Source organism: Sardina pilchardus, chromosome 14, assembly GCF_963854185.1.
Source record: "Sardina pilchardus chromosome 14, fSarPil1.1, whole genome shotgun sequence".
In the NCBI taxonomy this organism is placed as follows: Eukaryota; Metazoa; Chordata; class Actinopteri; order Clupeiformes; family Clupeidae; genus Sardina; species Sardina pilchardus.
The window spans coordinates 18,884,222-18,907,573 of record NC_085007.1 but is presented as its reverse complement, the minus strand read 5'-3'; the positions used below and the strand labels follow the sequence as shown (position 1 = coordinate 18,907,573).

At 42.5% G+C, this 23,352-nt stretch overlaps 2 protein-coding genes across 8 annotated transcripts; one reads left to right on the top strand and one right to left on the bottom strand.

Annotated features, from left to right (window-relative positions):
- The first annotated feature begins 739 nt into the window (after positions 1-739).
- On the top strand, positions 740-20,404 carry xpo7 (exportin 7). Of its 7 annotated transcripts, none has more exons than XM_062554311.1 (28): positions 740-862; positions 4,863-5,009; positions 5,157-5,250; positions 5,370-5,536; positions 5,740-5,805; positions 7,027-7,131; positions 7,466-7,619; positions 8,335-8,408; positions 8,818-8,937; positions 9,126-9,272; positions 9,385-9,557; positions 10,061-10,254; positions 10,421-10,526; positions 10,643-10,778; positions 11,954-12,027; positions 13,150-13,230; positions 13,448-13,511; positions 13,815-13,923; positions 14,059-14,165; positions 14,285-14,373; positions 14,503-14,610; positions 14,877-14,959; positions 15,789-16,003; positions 16,300-16,438; positions 16,723-16,883; positions 17,656-17,760; positions 18,021-18,148; positions 18,280-20,404. In XM_062554311.1, the coding sequence occupies exons 1-28, from the start codon at positions 845-847 to the stop codon at positions 18,371-18,373; spliced, it is 3,258 nt and encodes a 1,085-aa protein (XP_062410295.1). In that variant the 5' UTR covers positions 740-844; the 3' UTR covers positions 18,374-20,404. The 7 variants fall into 7 exon arrangements, with proteins under 7 accessions (XP_062410295.1, XP_062410294.1, XP_062410293.1 ...); XM_062554310.1 differs by having other exon boundaries at positions 7,454-7,619; positions 17,656-17,754; XM_062554309.1 differs by having other exon boundaries at positions 7,454-7,619.
- Positions 20,399-23,264, bottom strand: pbdc1 (polysaccharide biosynthesis domain containing 1). The gene is made up of 6 exons (XM_062554315.1): positions 23,179-23,264; positions 22,623-22,688; positions 22,332-22,391; positions 22,101-22,241; positions 21,071-21,182; positions 20,399-20,979 (listed from the first exon to the last, which is right to left on the bottom strand). Exons 1-6 carry the CDS (start codon positions 23,206-23,208, stop codon positions 20,870-20,872), a joined length of 519 nt encoding a protein of 172 aa, XP_062410299.1. The 5' UTR covers positions 23,209-23,264; the 3' UTR covers positions 20,399-20,869.
- Positions 23,265-23,352: the final 88 nt, after the last annotated feature.

Here is a 23,352-nt window from a genome sequence, read left to right as displayed (position 1 = left end):
ACCTGTGAGAGGATGTTTAATGAGTTCCCACCCCAAGTTAACACTTACTAAGGTTCTATTTTAGCCTACTTAATGGCATGATCTGCACTTTCAAGAAATTAGTCCACAACAAAATTATTTAATTAGATTATAAAATAGCTGACTGGAACAGGGTGGGTATAAATGTCTAACCTACGGTATGCTATCACAGTTGTGGATGTTTAGCTTTTTCTGAATTCAAGACTTGGCTACATCTTGCAGTGTTTAATGGCGCTGATAGTTGAATTAGCCTCACAGAAATTTTCTTAACTGTATATGCTGATGTATATGCAATCATCATTTCTGTAGTTGAATGGACACTTGAGCAAAAGGAATTCCATTACTTATAAATGCTTTTAATAATACACTTTGAACTTTGAACTTGATATGCTTTTCAAAATGCATACATGAATATGTTTGTCCCTTACTTTATTTTTTTATGTAAATATATTCTTGGCCTATTACATTGAAGATGCCAGGTCACGACTGGGACATTTTCAAATAAATAAAGTATTACCCACAAGCAATTAAACCAAAGAAGAAATAGCATGTAGGCCTATGTGTAAAAGTGTAAAATTGTGTGGAGTAGAAATGATGGTGCAAGCTGCCTGAAATAGGGTGATGTATCTTTAAGGTCCATGTAAACAAAGGCTCGTTTTTAGCGTTATCGGGCGAAGAAAATGTTGCGTAAAGCTATTCAGAAAAGAAGTGAACAATTGCATGCGTTCAAGTCATGTACGATAATTGCGTACGCGTGGTATAGAATATGGGGATATGCGCGCATGCTCTTTGTTAGGGGGAGTGAGAGGAGCATGAATGGAGCAAAATGGCGGATCATGTGCAGGTAACTAAAGGTTTATGTTTTGATTAAATTGAAAGCTAAACAGTTATTGCATTGAATGCTATTGCATATAGTATTGCCGTTTTAATTGTTGGCTGGGTAAGTTTTTTGCGACACGCTGTTTATGGAGGCACGTCAGAAAACAGGGTACGTTTATGGATGCGATTATCAGTGTTGACTTGTGGCCTGTCATCGTGTTGATTGCTTCGTTCATAGCAATCGCTGTTGCTAGAGGTCCTTTATTGATTTCGTTCTATCATATATAACTGTACATTTGCATTTAAGTTAACCAGGATTGAGTATGTAGACATCCCAAACGAATTGTTTTTCTATTTCATCCGCCTTAATGGTGTATATTGTGATACATTATGTATTATTTGGTAAACAAGACATCCGACGTCCATCCAATGGGCTGGCCTGACGACTCCGGGTTGCTAGCTAGCATTATGTTAGTGGGAAGAGATGTAGACCTGTTACTACATATCTACTGCATAGACCCTGAATTCTGAGTTGCCTTTCAAAAAGGAATCGCTGCCCTTGCGCTGCCATTTACATCACTGTTTTAAAAGGGTGCATTGCCTTGGAGCATGGTACTTAAGGTGTACCGCTGTTCGGTAGCTTACTACCAGTTAGCATCTTGCCTGAAGTATCACTTAACTCATGGAATTCTCCCGCGCGACTCCTCAGCTTACGTTACCTAAACACTGAAAACGGAATGTGAACAAACGAACATAACTTGCATAGGATATGTTAAGCTATATACGATTTTTGTGTTTTACTGATGTTACCTACCAGCGTTGTGCATGTTTACCATGGGATTTACAGTCTTTTACGCTGCTGATGTAGCTCGGTTAGCCGTTCAGGTATCACCATGATGAAATAAGAGCTAGCTAATATTAGCTAGCGATAGTTAGCTAGCTTCATTGAATTGCGAATACTCATGGACCTGCCTGCCTTGCATACTGCCTAATTTAGCAAGAAGTATCTCGTCACCATACCCCTAGAATTTGAAGTTTCGGAATGTAGCTAGTTACCACTGAAATACTATATTGTATCCCATAATGTTACTGCTTTCAAGTAGTCCTTGCCTTACTCGATATCTTGCTAACCCGGGGCAAATGAGCTAACTTCGCTACTTAGCTCACTAGCCGTAGTCATAATGATTTCGCTAACGTTAGTTCTACATCCCATTGCTCTTGTCAGTATGCTAAGTAGCTAGCTGCAAAGAGCTAGTTGATGTTAATCGTGTCTGCTTCATGCTAGTTATTTTATGGTCATAGGATAGAGATGCCTATATCAGTAAGTACATATCAATCATCCTGTAATTGTATGGTGAAGGAGTCGGTCACGTATTTTAAGATAACCTAATCATTTATTTGAATAAGTAAAGTATTTGATGTAACTATCCGATGCTTGCTAACCGGGCAGCTAAGAAGCTAGTTCTTGTAAGTTATTAGAGAGATAATCTGCTGGGGAGCAGAGTGATTTTCACTTTAAGCTGGGTTAGCTCTTCTTCAATGCAACCAGCACCTCGCACTGTATTGCAGTAACGTTTTATCAATAGCAATGCGTTTCTCCTCAGCTGTTCGTACAGTTTGAAGCAACTTTGGCGTTACCTTTAACAATCCTTGCCAGGGGACTGTTTCCTCGAGTCCGCGTTGCAAATGAATAACGATAAGATTGTAAATGCTATTTTAAACGTGGGTTTCAGCTTAGTTGTTGGTTTACCTCCTCAGGTGGATCGTTTAAACAATAATAGCCGTATGCGTCTCCCCCTGACATTTACTGATCTGTTTGCAGTTAATTATGCTGTTAAAGAAAACCCTACTAGACGGCTTCAAGCTTCAAAGGCCCTTGAAAGGCTAACTTAGTGCCGTGAAAGCTCACCCGTAAAAAGTTACAGTGGTTGTATTTGTTCGACACCACAAACGTGCTGTGTTGTAGAAATGTCAGATTGATTATGAAATCGACATGACTCAACACAACGTTGACCTTTAACCTGTGTGCATTTCATCACAATGGTTTACCAGGTCTGATGATGGCACAAGGCTGCCATTGTATTGTGTAGATCAGGGGTGAGGTTTGTTGTAAGTAAACCTAAGCAATGGTTAAATGATAATAATATTAATAATGATGATAATAATAATAATAATAATAATAATAATAATAATAATAAAATCAATTCCTAGATTATATTTTTCACTTTCCAGGACTTGAAAATGGCCTTTTCTTCGAATTGGGACACATGGTTATTGTCAAACAATTTGTGTAACAAAGTAACAAACTTAAATATGTTTATAGTTTTATTTGTTTGAGAAATCATGTAGGCATGTTTCCAAGTCTGTCATTAATAGACAAAGACAAAGTGTCTCGAGCCAATTTAAAGGCATATCGGGATGTCATACAAGTAATCCTCTGTCTGAGCCCAGTAATCACAGTGAGAGCCCAGCACGGTAAGCAACAAGTAATGTTGTAGTCATACACACACTACAGTCAGAGGAACACTTTACAGTAGTAAGTGAGCCAAACAAACCCGTGGTCTGCCCAAACTCAACGTGCCCTCCTCAGACTGCCCCTTATCTCCTGTCAGCAGTTCCCTGCCTAATGGCCAGGCCTGTTTTATCTTTACGAATCCAAAATGCATTCTCCCTGTGTTCCTCCTTTCTCAGGGGCCCACTAGCCATTTTCACCATTTGGGAGAACTAGTTATCAGTAGCTTGCATCGTCATGTGCACACACATACTCACACTATGTGCTTTTTGGGTAGCTGTGGGAGGTGTACTGGAATCCTAAGATGCCCGGTGCATCAGCTGTAGATGCTCATGTCTCTTGGGTGTTGAGCATTTTATCAGCGACACCAGATGTCAAATCACATATATGTGCATCAGATAGTGTGTCTGGCAGAACACTTCGAAACTTGTGTACATCTCAATGTTTTTCTTATGTGTTGGAGGATAGACTGAATTCAAAGTTGAGTGTCTTAATGTTTTTTTCCTACTGATATTGGCTGAGTGAGCTAGTGCATAGCCATAGAGGGTGGAGGTAGTGTGTATGGCGGGGGTGGGTGGGGGGGCTTGGGGGGTAGTAATGAGTCAGCTTTTTTCACTTTCTGTCCACTGGAGCTCAATAATGTTGTACTTTAATGGCTGTGTAGCCATGGGTGTTGATGTGTTATTACAGTGTTAGTACACAGTTATTATCATAATGATGACTTATTATTATTATTATTATTATTAATGTACCTGTCGCAATAAGGCGCTCTGATGGCCTTACCCTCCGATTGCCCTACTTGAGTTCATTTTCCAAAAAGCAACAGGCCTAGACGACCTAGAGAGCAAAGAGACGGCTGCAGAATATTTTAGTGTTTAAAAATTTGGTGATGCATGCTAAAATGAAACTGAGAGCAGAAGTCTTTTCAAATAGATGCTGTTGTCAGTCAAAATGACCAGGACGTTTGCTAGGTTGAGTTGTCTTTGGTCACAACATAAAGTTCCTTAATGACCTACCAAGAGTGTGAAACCACAAGCAAACTAGTCGCTCGGATGAAAAAAGGCAAGGTCTTCTTTTGACAAACAGTTTAATTCAGTATTAATAAAGCATGTCTCATTTTTTTCTGTTAGGCCTACTTGATTGATAGTTATTTGCGTTTATTACCCTCGCTCCCCAGTAGGGGTTAAGAGGGTATTACAATCAGCTGATTGTAATCGTCATTGTCAATAAAATGGTTAACCTGATATTCTGTTGCTCTATTGTTGGTGCTTAGCCAGGGGTAGAAATGAGAACCAATCATAGTAGGGGCATACGTGTGGAGTAGGTTAAATGTTTTGTGAGCAGATGCTCTGCTTATTCATTTCTGGTGCCTCTGGTTGCACAGGTGTCGTTGAACTGTACTGTAATTCCACAATACTGATCTGCAAGCGTTTGTAATGTGCCGTCTGTACTAGCTCGCTACTGCTGCTCTAGTTGGCGTCAGTCAGTGCTCATGTCTCCACCTGTGTTCCAGAGCCTAGCCCAGCTAGAGATCCTGTGCAAGCAGCTGTATGAGACCACAGACACCACCACCCGCCTGCAGGCTGAGAAGGCCTTGGTTGAGTTCACCAACAGTCCCGACTGCCTGAATAAATGCCAACTCCTGCTCGAGAGGGGAAGTGTAAGTACCAAAGCTCGAGACTGGAAAGGCTTCAAATGTAGCTTCTTGTTGCCGCTTGATGGGAGTAGTTCAAAGTGTAGCCTGGGTAAAAGATGTAGAAGACATGCCTGTAGTGATTAAGTTCATGTTTTTTTTGTGCCTGTGCAGTCATCCTACTCGCAGTTACTGGCTGCCACATGTCTCTCCAAACTGGTCTCGCGCACGAGCAACCCACTTCCTTTGGAACAGCGCATAGACATCCGTAAGTCCTGGCCCACTCTGTTGTTTTGTTTTGACTGTGAGACTGTGTGTCCCAGTCAAACCCACAGAGGTAACTACATCGCAGGCATCGTAATTTAGCAAAATCTTTTCTTTCCACAGGGAATTATGTTCTTAACTACCTGGCGAGTCGGCCAAAGCTTGCTGCCTTTGTGACACAAGCATTGATCCAGCTCTATGCCAGAATCACCAAGCTTGGGTGGTTTGACTGCCAGAAGGAAGATTACGTCTTTAGGAATGTCATCGTAGATGTCACAAGGTTCCTCCAGGTATGGTTCATGTTTGATGGAAGTTCAAATATCAGCAGATTTCTTGGGGTTAATTGTTTGGAATAAATGATAAACACCTCAGGGGTTTTAGGTAGATCTATGCATGGGAATATTAGAAAGCTCTTGCTCACTGAACTTCAGAATTAATCTTCAGGATACATCTGACACGCCTCTTTAATGGTGACAATCTTTTGCAATTGCAGGACAGTGTTGAGCACTGCATCATTGGAGTAACTATACTTTCTCAACTTACCAATGAAATCAATCAAGTAAGTTCCTCTGCGCTTCTGAACGATGTAAGTGTTTACCCAATTTTACCCTTCATCCACGCTTTGCAGGTTTTATGCTGTGCTGCTTAGCGGGTAAGAATCCCCTCACCCCTCCAAAAAAGCATTGTTTTCTCTAGATTTTTGAAGGGGTGGAGAAGGAATTGAAAAAATGCCTTGTCCGCATCCTTGTATTTCCAGCACTACACAAAAAAATCATACAAATCATACAGCTACATGCTACTTCTACTGCAATTTCAGAATGCATTTATTTTTTCATTAGCAATGGGAACTTTTACCATCCATTTTGATATGGCAGCAATGCAGGGATATTACAAGGATGTGTACAGGCGGACATGAATAGCCTTAATGGCGTATTAGCATCATTAATGGCCTTCATGATAAAGACGGACCGTAGAGTCAGTAATGACCCACCTCATGGTCTTCACTAATGGACTAGCAGAAACCATTTGAGTCAACATTTTATGCTGAGTGCTGTGGACGCATTTTTGAACTGGTTGTCTCTGGTTGTTGAAATTGCACAATTGCACTGGCCCTGCCAAGCTCACCCTGGCTTTGCATCTAAAGGCATTTGTGAAAGAATTGCAGAGTGCTTCTGTTTGTTTATTTTGTTTTATTATGATGCCATTTTTTTGTTGTTTTAATGTCTACAGATTTATTCAGCTGGTGCTTGTGTGGAAAATAGCTTGGAGCCTAACCAAAGTATTAAATATGTAGTATAAAAGCAGACATTTTGAGCTTATTGTACGAGTGTGGTGACTAGTTGAAACCATTGTGATGTGAGAATGTTGATCAGCAGCTATATGCATTAACATCTATTATTATGGTGTTTTTTGTTCTTGGTTTGATTAAGATTCATGCTACAGTTAGGTCCAATGAAGCAGTTTTTTTAATTTCTGAAAATTGAACTAAACAAAAGAGAACACTGTCGAGTGTTTTTAAACGAAATTAGTAATTGTAGAAATGTTGTATAAAAAAGCAACATGACACCCACGTTTGTGGGCATGGTAAGGGATATCATTTTGTGGCTGACCAACCAACCATGGGGATATCCTTTTACCAACCCTACACATGTCATATCGCTTAACTTGTGGTTGTCTAGGTAGCCAACAGCAATAGAAGAATGAGCTCTGACTCTAAACTCCATGTTTTAAAGATCTCTGCTGTGCAGCAGTCAAGCTGACGGCCTTGTGTTTGTTCCAGGCGGATACAACACATCCTCTGACCAAGCACCGGAAGATCGCATCGTCGTTCCGGGACTCCTCGTTATTCGACATTTTCACGCTCTCCTGTAATCTCCTGAAACAGGTCAGTCGGAGGGCACATCCTAACCTCGGAGTCGGGCCACATCCCTACTCCTCTCTTGCACTCTCTCTCTCTCTCTCTCCATCTCTTTCTTTCTTTCTTTCTTTCTTTCTTTCTGAGGTCTGGTTGGGTCTCTCGGAGGTCGTTGCTGATGTTGTGCCTCTCCTCAGGCCTCAGGGAAGAGCTTGAACTCTCGCTCACTCCATCTCTCTCTCTTTTTCTCTCTTTCTCTTTCTCTCTGTTTCTCTTTCTCTTTCTCTCTCTGCTTCTGTGGAGCCTTGTTGGGTCTCTCTGAGGTCGTTGCTGATGTTGTGCCTCTCCTCAGGCCTCGGGGAAGAACTTGAACCTGAACGATGAGAGCCAGCACGGCCTGCTCATGCAGCTGCTCAAGCTGGCCCACAACTGCCTCAACTTCGACTTCATCGGCACGTCCACGGATGAGTCCTCCGACGACCTGTGCACCGTCCAGATCCCCACCAGCTGGAGATCAGGTGTGTGTGTGTGTGTGTGTGTGTGTGTGTGTGTAGGGCAGACGATGTCAGAGGGCATGTAGGTGAGGGCGAGGCCTGTGGAGAGTATGAGAGTCACAGACTGTGGATAAATATTGAACTAATGAGGGGATTCAGTTCAATTCAATCTTTCTTCAAAATCTTTACTTCAGACTCACAGGAGGGTCCATAGTGTATGAAATAATTAAATGAATAGATACAATGAAATGAAAGAATAATCTCTTAACTCTAGTGCAGGGATTCCCAAACTGTTTCTAGGGGGTACGCGAGATGAAAAGGGTTATGTCGAAAGGTATTAAAAAGGAACTTTTCAAATTTTCTGTAATTAATTTCTGAATAAATAAATAATTTTGAATCAGATTATAATGATGTGGAAACATGAAATGAAAGGAAATAATTTGTAAACTCTATAGTAGGCTAAATTTTCATTAAAAGAAAGGCAACTTATTAAGCATGGTGCCTGGAATGTGTTACCTTTCAATGTGTCGGATGGTGGGGGTACGCAAGCCGAGTCAGGAGTTTGACGGTGGTACGATCAATTTGTCAAATTGACAGTCAATCAGTCAGTCTACAGTATAGTCTTTCTCGCCAGAGCTTTCTAAGCCTGGAATGGTTGTCATCCCACCGTTTTACAAATTTACAACAGAAAGTATTAACTAATGAGATGTATTTTCTCTCCCACTTTTCTTCTCCGCAGCTTTTTTGGACTCCTCAACCCTCCAACTGTTTTTTGATTTGTATCATTCCATCCCTCCTTCCCTTTCTCCTTTGGTGAGTGAGCTGTCTCTTCAATGAAGGATGATGTGGTTGTTTTCCTGTGGCTTTTTAGTCTGTGTTTTTTTGGTCAGCGTAATCATACAGTGTGTGTGTCCCATGCTCAATCAGTTTTGGATTTGTGTGAAAAGCCGCAGCAAACATTCGTTTTATTTATGTGGACTCATCCACAATCCGTAGGCTGGATATGCTAGTAAGCACTCGGAAGTTTATGCATCCATGCAATTTCCTGAAAGTCGTTTTCTCCACCTACTCGATACCGACGCCCTGACACATGAATTGTATTACAGAAATTGCTGTGGTTTGTTAAAGAGTAACTTTTCCTTAATAATAGTGTCTGTTCTGAAAATGAGTTAGATCCAGTTCCAATGACTCTCCATTCTACTCTTGACTGTGTTCTGTTTAGGTTCTGTCATGTCTAGTTCAGATAGCATCGGTCCGGAGGTCGCTCTTTAACAATGCAGAGAGGGCAAAGTTCCTCTCTCATCTAGTGGATGGCGTCAAGAGGATACTGGAGAATCCACAGGTAATTTCCCCCCTTGTTTAAGTGCAGTACTGTTATAGTTATAGTATGAATGTAGATAGTTTACTATCTACATTCATAATAGTACAGATGTCTCTAAATTACATGCTTGTTTACTTTCAATTACTCTTTGCACATACAGATGAACTAACCCCCAAGACATTGTATTGAAACCTTTTGTTTGTTTTCAGAGCCTGTCTGATCCAAACAATTACCATGAATTCTGTCGACTGCTGGCCAGACTAAAAAGTAACTATCAGCTTGGCGAGCTGGTAAAAGTAGAAAACTACCCTGAGGTTATACGATTGATCGCTAATTTCACGGTCACCAGCTTACAGGTTAGTGCCCGTTGCTGGTTACAACAAGCATTTCACACAAGTCACCTTTTGTTTGTTTGTTTGTTTGTTTGTTTGTTTGTTTTTGTCATTCAATATTGTTTCCTGTTTGCAGCACTGGGAGTTTGCCCCCAACAGTGTGCACTACCTGCTGAGCCTGTGGCAGCGGCTGGCGGCCTCTGTGCCCTACGTGAAGGCCACAGAGCCCCACATGCTGGAGACCTACACTCCAGAGGTGACCAAGGCCTACATCACCTCACGCCTCGAGTCGGTGCACATCATCCTAAGGTACACAGCAGCAGTAACCTCTCCGAGACGGACAGTAAGGCGATCCCGGGTTTCATTCCCGAACCTCCCACCGCGAGTCCGTGTGTTTTTGGATAAAAGCGTCTGCGAAATCTCAAGTCAGGTTTCGCATCAATTTAAAGAAGCTAAAGCTTTTAGATGTAGCGTAGCACTAATTCATAATCCGAGTGGTCAAGCAGAGGCTAACTAACACACTGGGTTAGTTTGTTTACTCAGGCTTTTCTTTTTTAGCGTCTTTGTTTTGTATGATAATGTATAGATGATATGTGTAATGTATGTATAGGGGGAGGGAGGGCCTTATGGGGGAATTAGCATTTTTTTATATGATACTGTATGTGTGTGCATGTGCATAATGTGTATGCATTTATTTCAAAGATTCCATTCAAGCTGAAGTTCTTTAGTCAGACTAGCAAGACATCTTACTCACTGGATGTGTTTGTTTGTTTGTAATTTTGTTTGTTTTTGTGTCGGCCTGTCCCACCCAGAGATGGCCTGGAGGACCCACTAGATGACGCGGGCCTCGTGCAGCAGCAGCTGGACCAGCTGTCCACCATCGGCCGCTGCGAGTACGAGAAGACGTGCGCGCTGCTGGTGCAGCTGTTCGACCAGTCCGCCCAGTCCTACCAGGAGCTGCTCCAGTCCACCAACTCCAGCACGATGGACATCGCCGTTCAGGAAGGTGAGGAGGGTGTCCAACTCCGTCACAGATGACCAGCAGCTCTCCACTGCTAATTTCCCTTTGCCCGTTCATCAGTCATATTGTTTACTTGTAAGCATCCAATCATCCCCAAGCTTCTGTTGATCTGATGTTATCTAACTGCAAACATTTGTGTCTGTGTTTCTAGGCCGACTAACTTGGCTGGTGTACATTATTGGGGCGGTGATTGGAGGCCGGGTTTCATTCGCCAGCACAGATGAACAAGACGCAATGGATGGAGAGCTTGTTTGTCGGTCAGCATCCAGCTGTGACCTTTAGCATATGATGGTCCAGAAAACCATTTTACTTCAGTCGTTCATACATGTTCCAAAACATTTATATTTGCTGCTGGATTTGGTTTTTTCCTCAGAGTCTTGCAGTTGATGAACCTGACGGACTCACGACTGGCACAGGCCGGCAACGAAAAGTTGGAGCTGGCCATGCTCAGTTTCTTTGAGCAGTTTCGCAAAATCTACATCGGTGACCAGGTGCAGAAATCATCAAAGGTGAGATTCTTTACCCTCTCTCTCTCTCTCTCTCTCTCTCTCTCTCTCTCTCTCTCTCTCTCTCTCTCTCTCTCTCTCTCTCGTGTGCACCTAGATGTTTGTGTGGATCCAGAAGTTTCCTTGAAATTGAGAAAACTTCTAATGATAGTCACCCTAGCTTTTTAGCTTTTTTTTTTTTTTTTTTTAATGATTTTAAAATCTGGCAGATGTGTAACCTCTGTGGCCCTCGTGTTGTGGAATGCCCAAACCCTTTTGTCACTGCTGTGTTTATGCCTCTCCTTTGTGGCTGGCCAGTTGACTCAGCCCTTTTAATTGCTTGGTGTTGCATTTAAATAAAGGGCCTCGCTCCCTTGAATAGCCGTCAGTGACCCCCCTCAGTAAAAGATGTGTCCATCATGATATGCACAGTTTTGGAAGTGTTGTGTTGTCACCTGCATGGCAAATCCATCCATTGCATGGTTTCTCTCTTTTGCTACCCAGAGGCTTCAAAATGTGAACACCTCAGATAAGTGGTGTACCGTAGTAGTGCAACTTAGTATTGCTGTGCCAGTTATATTTGTGTCCTCCACTATTAGTTGAGTTTTTGAATAATTAGTGTTATTTTTAGTCCAAACACATGCTAGATGTGGATTTAGCCAACCTCCCCCTTAAGTATTTATCTTTACTCTTAACAAAACTATGGTGGCAACATGCATGGATCCATGGTCATTTTTCATAATGCGTTTGGAGCTTGGATTTCAAGCGTATTATGGAAAGATGAAGTTACAGTCAAGATGAATGCTTTGGGTGGGTTGTCGGACCCACGCTTTTACTTAGAAGTGCCTGTCGTCGTCTTGAGTGTTGCACTATTTATAGAGCCGTGCCCAAAAAAACACAATGACTCATGAGAAACCCAATTTCCAGACAGAATCGTGACATGAGTCGTGGGTTTTTTTGGAAGGTGACAGTCTAGAGAGCACGTAGGGACCGAGTGATACGGCTGAGTGATGAGGCAGAAAATATTTCTGCACGAGTAGCGTCCTCGTATGACTATGCACGTTCACGTTCCAACTCCACACTGTAGGTTGTAAGCTAGTAATTATGGAAAGGATCTAAGTTTGTGTGTCATTGCGGGTGCTCCTGGAAGTCTGTGTTGTTGACCATGCTTTTCTGTTTTTGGGCCTTTCCTCCTGCAGCTGTACCGGCGCCTGTCCGAAGTCTTGGGGCTTAATGATGAGACTATGGTACTCAGTGTGTTCATTGGGAAAATGTGAGTGTTCGTGTGTTCTCATACTGCCATTTAATATCTTGATCTAGAGAGCCACCCCACCCCTTTTTTCAAGGCTCCCTGTGTTTGTTATACTTGAATTCATGTACATGGTTGGTCATAAAGTGCACAGTTGAATTTCTCATATTCTCTCACATTCTCTCATATTTCTTCATATTCATAGTCTAGTTGGCCTGACTGACTGTGTATTGACCTATGGATATGGACTGCACGTGTCTCTGGTTCACAACGGCCACTACACAGTCTCAGTAGAGAACTGGACTGCTACACATTGCAGATAACACTTGGTTGCTGATTGTTTCATTGTGACCTGGTTTAGCTAATGGAAAGTAACAGTCACAATTATCCGAGTATGGAAGCACTACAGTGTCTCATACTGAACTACTGGAACTAATGACAAAACACAACCATAGAACATTTGGGAGAACTACTTCAACGGGCGATATTCTTGGTGCAAAACCATGTATCTGTTTCATTACTCCTCAGAATGCAAGAATATGACACCCTTTATGTGAAGTGTTCAACTCTTATTGAATCACTGAACATTTAACTTGAGAGCAAAGCTGAATCCAGAATAGACACTGATGCTTCACTCCTACATAAAGCCTTTAGACGATGCTTCACCATCTTCACGTAATAAATGTCTAATTTCGTCCCCAACTGTTTGAATATCACTTTGGGATCTCGCTTTCAGTAATCGTGTGGGCTAAATACAGTATCCAAATACCCCTGTAAAGTAATGTGATCTCATAATCTTTAGCCGCTTACAATTTTGGTTTTCAGGGCAGAGTGAGACTGGAGGGCATTCAGTGTATAAAACATGACCAATTAAGTCATACATGTGTATTACAGTATGTATGCACATTGAGATGATTATGTTCATGATGAATTAGTTGAAGTAGTAATGTGCTAAGATGACTCTATATACCATACCCAACATCTTACCTCACCAGTTTATCGGTACTCTTTGCTATTGTTTCAAAAACATAAACAGTGTCTTAGTGAGTTTTGTTGCACCAATTAAATATAATTGTATATTTGTGTGGTTTCCTTATACGGTAGTGATGCATTGATGAAACATTCTTCTCTTTTTTTTCCATGTAGAATTACCAATCTGAAGTACTGGGGACAGTGTGAGCCGATCACCTCCAAGACACTACAGCTTCTCAATGACCTATCTATTGGATATCCTTCAAATTACCCAGCCAGTTCCAAATATATCGACATTCATGAGTTAAACATTGAGTTAGTCAAAGTTGATATTGTCTCAGTAGTGCTATCGTCATATCTTGTTTTCTGGTGAAGGGTGTTGCCTCCGTGTGTTAATTAGCAGTAGTACTATGTTGTTGCTTGGTGTGAAGTATGCTCTACCCCACTGTGTTCCTTGACGACTTGCCTGTACGTACAGCAGTGTGAGAAAGCTGGTGAAACTCAGTGCAGTCCAGTTTATGCTGAATAACCACACAGTGAGTTAACCACACACACACACACACCAGACTCTTGCATGAGCGCACACAGCCAACATGTCGCTGATTTCACTTGGCCAGAAGGCCCTGTTACCCTATAATCTCCCTAATCTGGCCCAGGCCTCATTATACCCATGCTCATTTCTCTTTGTCTCTCCATCACTCTCTCTCTCTCTCTCTCTCTCTCTCTCTCTCTCTCTCTCTCTCTCTCTCTCTCTCTCTCTCTCTCTCTCTCTCTCTCTCTCTCTCTCTCTCTCCTCTCTCCCCTTTCCCCCCGCTGTCTTCACTCTTTCTCTGACCCAGAGTGAGCACTTTTCGTTTCTGGGCGTGAACAATCAATCCAACCTCAGCGATATGAGGTGTCGGACCACCTTCTACACAGCCCTCGGCCGCCTGCTTATGGTAGACCTAGGTGAGAACGGACTCCCTCTCCTTCAAAAATGTTGACTTCTACCTGAGCTAAAAGACTTCAATCATTCTACATGAAGGCCTACATGTCTTGTTTATTAACTATTTGCTTAAGTATGTATGGTTGTGTCTGCTGTAGGGGAGGACGAGGACCAGTTCGAGCAGTTCATGCTTCCTCTAACTGCGGCGTTTGAAGCCGTCGCAGCAATGTTCAGCACTAACACTTTCAATGAGCAGGAGGCCAAAGTATGTGCTTCTGGTAGTTCTTTGGGCCCTGGGTTTAATTTCTCATCATGTGTTGTTCATTAATCCGAATACAGGAGCCTAAGGGATTTGTAACCCGAAGTTTTTGTCTTATTTTGCAGAGGACATTAGTAGGACTGGTTCGAGACTTGAGAGGAATCGCCTTTGCTTTTAATGCAAAGACCTGCTTCATGATGCTATTCGACTGGATGTATCCTTACCAGTGTCACGCCAGCTGTTGAACGTCAATTCATTTCATTCACTCAAGTCCAACACGATGGTGTTTTTGTCTACGGCACAAGGTACAGATGTGCTTCCTTAATTGGTTTCCCCTGAACAGCTACCCCTCTTACATGCCCATCCTCCAGAGGGCGATAGAGCTGTGGTACCACGTCCCCGCCTGCACCACTCCAGTACTCAAGCTGATGGCTGAACTCGTCCACAACAGGTAGAGTCTGAGACCCGCAACACACACACACACAACACTAGGGGTCAATCCCGAGGTGACGTTATTTCTGCCTCGTTGACGCCATCTGGGCGTTTTGTTTGATTTTTATAGTGGCAATGAGGGAAATTCTTTCTGCCAGCGTGCTTCGCTTTTCCAGCCCTCTTGTCAATCAAGGGGTCTGGTTTTAATTCACACGGAAATAAGATTTCATTAGCACGTGGTGACGATCTGCTGTTGAGCCGTGTTGTGGTGCTCTTGTCACTCAGGTCCCAGAGATTACAATTTGACGTGTCATCCCCCAACGGCATTCTGTTGTTCAGAGAAACGAGCAAGATGATTACGACCTATGGTAAGTTTATTCTATCAACGTGAAGATTCATTTTCACCAGGATTTATCCATAAAATACAGCAAATACACTATCTATTTTCTGAGCTTGTTAAAGCAATCCGTTTTTTTTCCTTCCCATTTTACCTGCAATTATTGGTGTAGATTTATTAAAGCAGACAGAGAGTGGAAACATATTTTCATCAACACTTGGTTTTGTTGAATAGGGAAAGTTTGGTGCATGGCCCTACCTACTGTGTGGCCCCAGTTTCCTCGTTTATATGCAAATCTCATCATCATGACCACTAAAAACAGGCAAATCTGGAATGTGACCGAGGACAGAGTATGACGCAGCCCATCAGTCTAATCTCTGTTCACACATTACATTACGACTTCAAGTTGGAGATTCAGGTAGAGGTTACTGGAGCGGTGGTTGTGAGTGGTCATTGGCTACAAGGCAGCCAGTCAGTGTAAAGCTCACTTGATTATGCATGTGGGTGCCAGGTAAGCATGAGGGATGCTAGATATCTTCTAAAACGGGCCATTATATTCCCCAGCATAATTATGGGTTTAAATGGGCTTATAAAATAGCATCTGAGCTTCTTTGGCAGGTCAGAGGTGCATACCTTCTATGTTAACATGACAGAACAAGGTGAAATAACACGCCTCTCCATGCTATGCCATCTTTGGTGCGTGTGTGTGTGTTGTAATGTCCTCTTTCCACACACGTGCACACAAAGAATGTGCTTGACTCCATGTTTTCCATGTAGTTGTGTCTACGCTGGCATGTTACCCTGTGTGTGTGGGTTGCATTCATCAGCCTGATACCTGGTGTCGTGTGTCTCGTGCTCAGGGAACCGCATCCTGACTCTGGGCGAGGTGCCAAAGGACCAGGTGTACGCGCTGAAGCTGAAGGGCATCTCCATCTGCTTCTCCATGCTCAAGGCCGTGCTCAGCGGCAACTACGTCAACTTCGGCGTCTTCCGTCTCTATGGCGATGACGCCCTGGACAACGCCCTGCAGACCTTCATCAAGCTTCTGCTCTCCATCCCACACAGCGATCTGCTCGTAGGCAACACACTCACTCACTCACTCACTCACTCACTCACTCACTCACGCACACATACACAGAGACACACATATAGTACATACATAATTACACACACATATAGTACATACAGGCACACACACAGACACACACACCACACATACTCACTCACTCACTCACAGATCACACATACACACATATAGTGTGTACACACACACACACACACACACACACACACACACACACACACACACACACTTCTCCCAAGTCTGTGAAAGTGTTCTGAAAGTGACTGGTTAATATGCTGTGTATGCAGGACTATCCGAAGCTCAGCCAGTCCTACTACTCGCTGCTGGAGGTGCTCACCCAGGATCACATGAACTTCATCGCCAGCCTGGAGCCCCATGTGGTCATGTACATCCTGTCCTCCATATCAGAGGGCCTCACTGCACTCGGTAAGAAATGATCAAACACGGACCTTGAATTTCCCTTTGGGGATCAATAATGTATCTACTGTTTCCCCTTGGGGATCAATAATGTATCTACTGTATCTATCTATCTCTCTATCTATCTATCTAAACAAACACAGTTCTGTTTGGGCAAACTCCGTGGTTTAGAACTATCTATCCCGTTGATATTGATATGATGGTGATAGTTAATGAGTGAAAAAGTATGATTAAGAGACCATGATTACCTCTCATCCATTCTTTTTGTCATTCTCTCTCCCTCCACCTCTTAGACACAATGGTATGCACAGGATGTTGCTCCAGTCTAGACCACATAGTAACGTACCTGTTCAAGCAGCTCTCGCGCAGCACCAAGAAGCGAGCGGCTCCCATGGCCCAGGAGAGTGACCGCTTCCTGCACATCATGCAGCAGCACCCGGAGATGATCCAACAGGTGAGGGCCACGTCCGCTACAGCTGCACACAACCCCCTGGCACAGGAGAGGCACTTGGGCTTAGCCTCGAGCGTAGTGGTTGTTGAGACAGGCATGCTATTGCCTCCCAAATTGTATATCACAGACAGACAAAACATTGTGCTCCATGTAAACACCCGTTCTAGAACGTTCTAGACGTATTTAGGCGTTCCAGAATGTATTTGTTGTGACTACTAATCCATAGTTTAATTAGTGGAGTGCCACGTTTGCAGAATAAACAGCAAACCATGTAAACTATGCAGTACATGCAAGCAGACTTCTCTCACCTGATGGCTCATTTTAAATGTACTAGATATACTAGACCACCAGATGGCAGTATGATAATAATCTAATATACCTATCTACAAACCTGAGCATGCACATGTGGCATGGCAGATTTTTATTTATTTCTTTTTTGTAGAAAAGCCCAGAATTCTTGGCAAGCTTGTACAAAAATGCAGAGAAATTTCTATCAGCGGTGTCTGTGGGCCAAGATCTTTATCCGATCAAAAATGCTGAAAGTCAGGGCTTGGTATCCAGAATGTCATTCAAATATGAAAAACACATTCCGGGAGTGAGGTGGTATCGAACAGCTGAGATGTTTGTATTTAAATCTGGCTCCAGCATTAACTTGATAAGCTGATGGGTTTCATATTGAAGATTTTGGTTTTAATGGATATTAAGTCAACTCACTGAAAGCTTTAGGTCTTTGTAAATGGTTTACTGATTCTTTTTCCCCCCTGTTGTTTTCCAGATGCTGTCGACCGTACTCAATATTATTATTTTTGAAGACTGCAGGAATCAGTGGTCAATGTCACGGCCACTGCTAGGCTTGATCCTGCTCAATGAGAAGGTAGGGGTACGTTTGATCACCACTTTTTTTCATCTTTCATATATAAAAGTATTAAACTATTGAAGTTATCAATCTCAGTATAAATTATTTTTTAATTCAACCTTTGGGAATCTAGAATCTGAGCAAGTTGTTTGATTGATTAGTTGTGCCAGTGACACTGGTTGCTCTGAAGTTCCCCATCTAATAAAAATATAGATAAATAGTTTATTGATTTTGGAGATATACCTGAAGCTGCCTGTAAGTCCGCTCTGTTTTTGTTTCTGCAGTATTTTGCGGACTTGAGGAACAGCATTGTGAACAGCCAGCCACCAGAGAAACAACAGGCCATGCACTTATGCTTTGAAAACTTAATGGAGGGTATAGAACGAAACCTGCTTACCAAAAACAGAGACAGGTAAGCCAATCCTCCATTGTTTATCATGTATCTTCTTTTGTAAACAGCTTTAGCTCCTTTTTAAAGTGTCAAGTGTCAGCTTAATCCATCTCCCCTTTCTGCGTTGTAATTGTTGTTTCACACCTTTTCAGGTTTACACAGAACCTTTCAGTATTTAGAAGAGAAGTCAACGACTCCATGAAGAATTCCACTTACGGGGTAAACAGCAACGACATGATGAGCTGACATTCCACAGAGCACCAGACCACGGCGGCGTGGTCGTAAACCCCCCCCCCCCCCCAACCACCCACACCCACCCCTCCGTGCTCTCGCTCTGCATCCCTACCTACCCACCCCCCCACTGGCCCGGACGCCTGGAGGGGGGGGGTCACCGCTGCGCAAGCCTGCACCTCCCACACCCCAGCCCCTCACCTCGGCACCGGTCCCCCTTCCTCGCTCCCCCCTCCCCTCGCTCTTCTCCCCCTTTTTATATATCCACATATAAATATACACAGATTTTAAAGCCAGTTTTTCTCGAGGTCACTCCACTGACCCTCCTCCTGTCAGTCGGGGCTCAAAGTCCAAAGAGAGTTTGGTTGGGTTGGGGTTGGGGGGGTCGTTGCAGGCTGAAGAGGGGGTGGGGGTGCTCAGAGACACTGGCACAAACGTATGAGTGGCTGCTGTTCTTCCATCTCTCGAGAGATTTAGGGAGGGTGTGGATTATGCGTGTGTGTGTGTGCGCGTGTGTGTGTGTATGTGTGTTTTGGGGAGGGAAGGGGGGGGTGGGGGTATAAGCTGGTATATGTAGTGCTCTGCTTCTGCCTGCCTTGTATAGAAACACACAAAAAAAGACGTGTACATTTTTTTCATAACATTTTGAACAATGTTTATAATGATTTCAATTTAAGAAAAAAAAACAAAGAAAACAAAACAAAAACGATGAAAGTGTGTGACATTTTTACAGTCTAGTAAGTTAGTGCAACTGTGCTGAAGTGTGGGTTTGTCTGTATGAAGAGAATACTATATCCAAGTGACCGATGTTTGATTGGCGTGAGCGGTGTGATAGATCCAGTACATGTCAGAGAAGCTTGTGGAGGCGGGTGGCATGGGAATAAGGGTGGGGTAGGGTGGGGGGTGGTTTTGCTTGAGGGGAAAGAAAAAAAAACTGCGTTGTATATTTTCCTTAAAATCTTTAGAGTGACATGATGGCGCATGGAAGACTTTGTAAATACACTATTTCCTGCTGCCTTTCAGTTGCAGAGTAATGTCTGTTAGGGGCCAGTGGGATCCCATTCCCATAAGTCAAGTCTGAGGTGTGCTATTGAAATGGTGATGATGATGATGATGATGGTGATGATTATGATAGTGGTTGTGATGAATGACTATAAAAATCCTTCCCCCTGGGCTATGGAAACATCCTCTCTGCCTTTACTGTAGCTCTGAGTGTTGGGAACTCAGAAGCTTGCTGCCCTGGCCTAGGATTTAGCGATTGAAGATCAATCAAGTGAAAGTGGATGATTGCTACGTTCATGTGTACGATTCATTCCGAGACCTCAGCTGCAGGGGGGGCGGGGTGGGGTGCGCAACCACCAATCCTCCTCCTCCCTCCCCCCCTTTTTTATAGTCTCCGAAGGTTTGATCATGTCTTTTGTGGATTTTGATTAGCTAAAAAGATTATGGTTGTAGTGAAGTTGCTCTTCTCCGAGCCTTTTGTCAACTGTTGCCCTGCTTTTTAATCTCACAGGCTTCCAGTCTCTTGTGGCTTTATTGTTGACCTGGCATTTGTTTGGTAGTGAGGCCTATAGAATGTAGCTGTGTATCTTAAAATCAATCTGGTACTACAACTCAGCTAAAACAGGAGTGAATCAAATCTTGACAGTTGTCTCTAGCTTTCACCCAAATGTTTTTTCCTTACCCCCCTGAAGGAATCCAGTTTTATTTTTAATAACTGAAGAAAATAATGCATCAAACTATGGTAGATTTAAAGAAAAAATAAGCATTAAACAAGAGACAGAATGGAATATATTAGCAACTTGTGCTACTCTCAACAGATGTTGCTGCTAACTGTTTGTGAAGACCTAGCTCATCTCTAACCATGTTAAACACTCATGGATGTTTTAAGTTCCTTTTTCCGTTGGTTCCCTGATGTGAATGTGTCCTTTTGGCGACTGTGTGTGTTGGGTCCATTGAGTGACAAGGTAGCTGGTTGAACTGTTTGGATGTCTGCTACATATAGTGTAAGCATTGTGACTGCAAAATAAACGTCAATGGTTTGTATATGAAGCTCTATTTATTCCACACAAGTCTACTTCAAACCCATGCTCCAGTTGGTTGAGGGTACACAAGACGTTAACGTTACCATACAGGGGAAAAAACGCATGTCTGATACAGCATCAGGAAAAGGTCATACAAAAACAAAACATGGGGTGAGCTTGAAGGCTTCATTTTACAATGGTGCCTTGTTTATGCTCTTTCCTTTCTTTTTTGATTATCAGTCACAAATGTTGTGAAACAATATCACTGTAAAATAGACAAAGACCTGGGAAGACGGTACCAACATAATCTGACACTGATGATATGGCGAAATCCACATATGACTGTCTTCCAATGTTAAGTATTTTTGTCTCAAAATATAAGCAATTCTGTGGTTATTTACCCCACCATTCTGAAATTTAACCAAATATTGCAGAAAGATGTCAACAGTCACACAGATGGCCACAGATGACACTGCTCTGTTGAAGACTAACTTTGTTCCTCCTTGCTTTGTTGCTCGCGTTTGGCATTAAAAACGGCATCATTGAAGCCCCCTCTGTTCCTTGCAATCTCAATGGCATAAAACTGGATTCTGGTAGCTGCAAGTCAATCAAATAAGAAGTTACATGATTAATTATACATCATGAAGCAAGACTGCATTATACAGTTAAAATTAAAAATCTGACTTACCGAATATTGTGTTTTCCTCTGTGTAGTCCTTTCTGCAGTCTAGACGAAGTAGTGTTCCATAATTGAAGTCCTCAACAATACCTTCAAACTGATTGCAGAATGGCCTCCATCTCTAAATAATGAGATTGAGACGTCAATTATTTTTAATAACGGAAGCATGCCAAATATTGATTTGTTTGTTTTTTGTAGTATTTTCCTCAAAGCTATTAAAGGGATAGTTCGGATTTTAAGACACGACGTTATATGGGTTCCCTGTCAGCAACGTTGTGCATCAGCAATGACTTACCCCCCGACAGCGTCCTGTGAGCCGAGATCCAGCCGGTTTTTGATGCTGAAGAAAGTGGTCCGGCAAGTTTCTGGGGTCACGAAAGTAAAGTGTTTTTCTTCTCAAAACCATACGTGTTCAAAAGAGTGATATATTTGCACCACAAAAACGTTGTCCAGGAAAAATTCAAACCTCGTTATCTTGGCACTATTTTTCTCGATTCCTATCACTGCGCGCTACTGACAGCTGGACAACGTTTTTGTGGTGCAAATATATCACTCCTTTCAACGCATATGGTTTTGAGAAGAAAAACACTTTACTTTCGTGACCCCAGAAACATGCCGGACTACTTTCTTCAGCATCAAAAACGATCAAAAACCGGCTGGATCTCGGCTCACAGGACGCTGTCGGGGGGTAAGTCAGTGCTGATGCACAACGTTGCTGACAGGGAACCCATATAACTTTGTGTCTTAAAATCCGAACTATCCCTTTAAGATTACTCCCAAGGAAGAACAATTACAATTTCCAAATATATTTTATCAGTGAGATGTTAACTGCTGATGACCATATTCACTAGAGTGCAACAATGCATTAAACTAATTACTAATGAACATGCAAAACTAGACTTGGCTTGCACATACAGTATTAAAAATTGCATGTTAATGAGCTTGCATAACACATTGTTATTAATAACATTTAATTACTATGTTTTTTGTAATTCTTGGTACAAACTGATTGGTTTGCCTTTTACATGATAAGGATTACCTCTTTGGACTCAGGAGATTTTAGATTATCAGGGTCCAGCAGTTCCAAGTTAAGGTCACTGAAACTTTCCGTGAACGCTGAATATATATTATCATCCGATTTGGTCAGTTTCAGGAACTTGGGATCCACAGAAGAAATCAGCTTTGTTTGGGGGGGAGAGAAGGGCAAATTAGAAACTAATAGAATTACCATTTTTAACATTTAATAGTGTATTAGGACAATCATACTTACATTAAAGTAAACTTCTGCATGGTTGTATGCCTTCATGGCCCACATAACCTCCAGCTGAGGCTGCATGACAAAACATGGAACATTTAAATGACATGAGCTGATGATGGGCCAATCAGAGGAGTGCAAGACTGGCTTAATGGGTCAGTCTGGAACGGTCTGACTGCAGTAAGTGGGGTAGATAGGCCTGCATATTTCAAGACCTGGATTACAGTACATCACTGAATTCATACTCCTGCAATATCACGTGATGTGAAACATAAGTTGGGGTTGCACCTCACCCACTGTACTCACATCATTTCCGTACGCCTCCGCCGGGAGAGAGAGAGCGTGAGCTGCCGCTGAAGCCCCCTCCACACCCTGAAAACGTAGAATATTTGTCAATAAATATGAAATGTGGCGCATACTGTCCTTAACTGGTGAATGCTGTAGTGGACAACGAACATCTCCATACATATTTACATGTCCATTTGTGGTTAGCTAGCTAACAACCTAGCCATGTATCCCAACTAACACTTAACATTGCCAGTGCTCGCGACTCAACATAAAACGCGTGAATAAATATTATTAATCTATTCGTGAACAATGTTTGACCACGTTAATAGTGAACTTTACTAACACGTTTCTACTGAACTGTTAACAGCACATGGTAGGCCTACGCTAAATGGTAAGTTAGCTAACATTTGAGCATGTTTGTGTCTGGCCTGTTGTGCTAAATGTCAAATGTATATCTTATTAATCTCTTGTAACAGCATAGAATAGAGTACCATTGGCTGAAGCATGCAATGAGCAATGGCAATACAGTAAAGCGTCTTGCCATAACAAGTTATGTACCGAAAATACTCCTTACCAACGATGCCAATCCATTACTCGACGCCATGCTTGCTTGCGATGGGCACGTTGTTCAGAATCACGACAGCTTGGCGTCATACGTAAAAGGCGTGGCTGTAAAAATATCTTTTACTGTCTATGGTAAAAACGCACTGTAAATTGGATACGAGTAGAAATTAGATTTATTTCACTG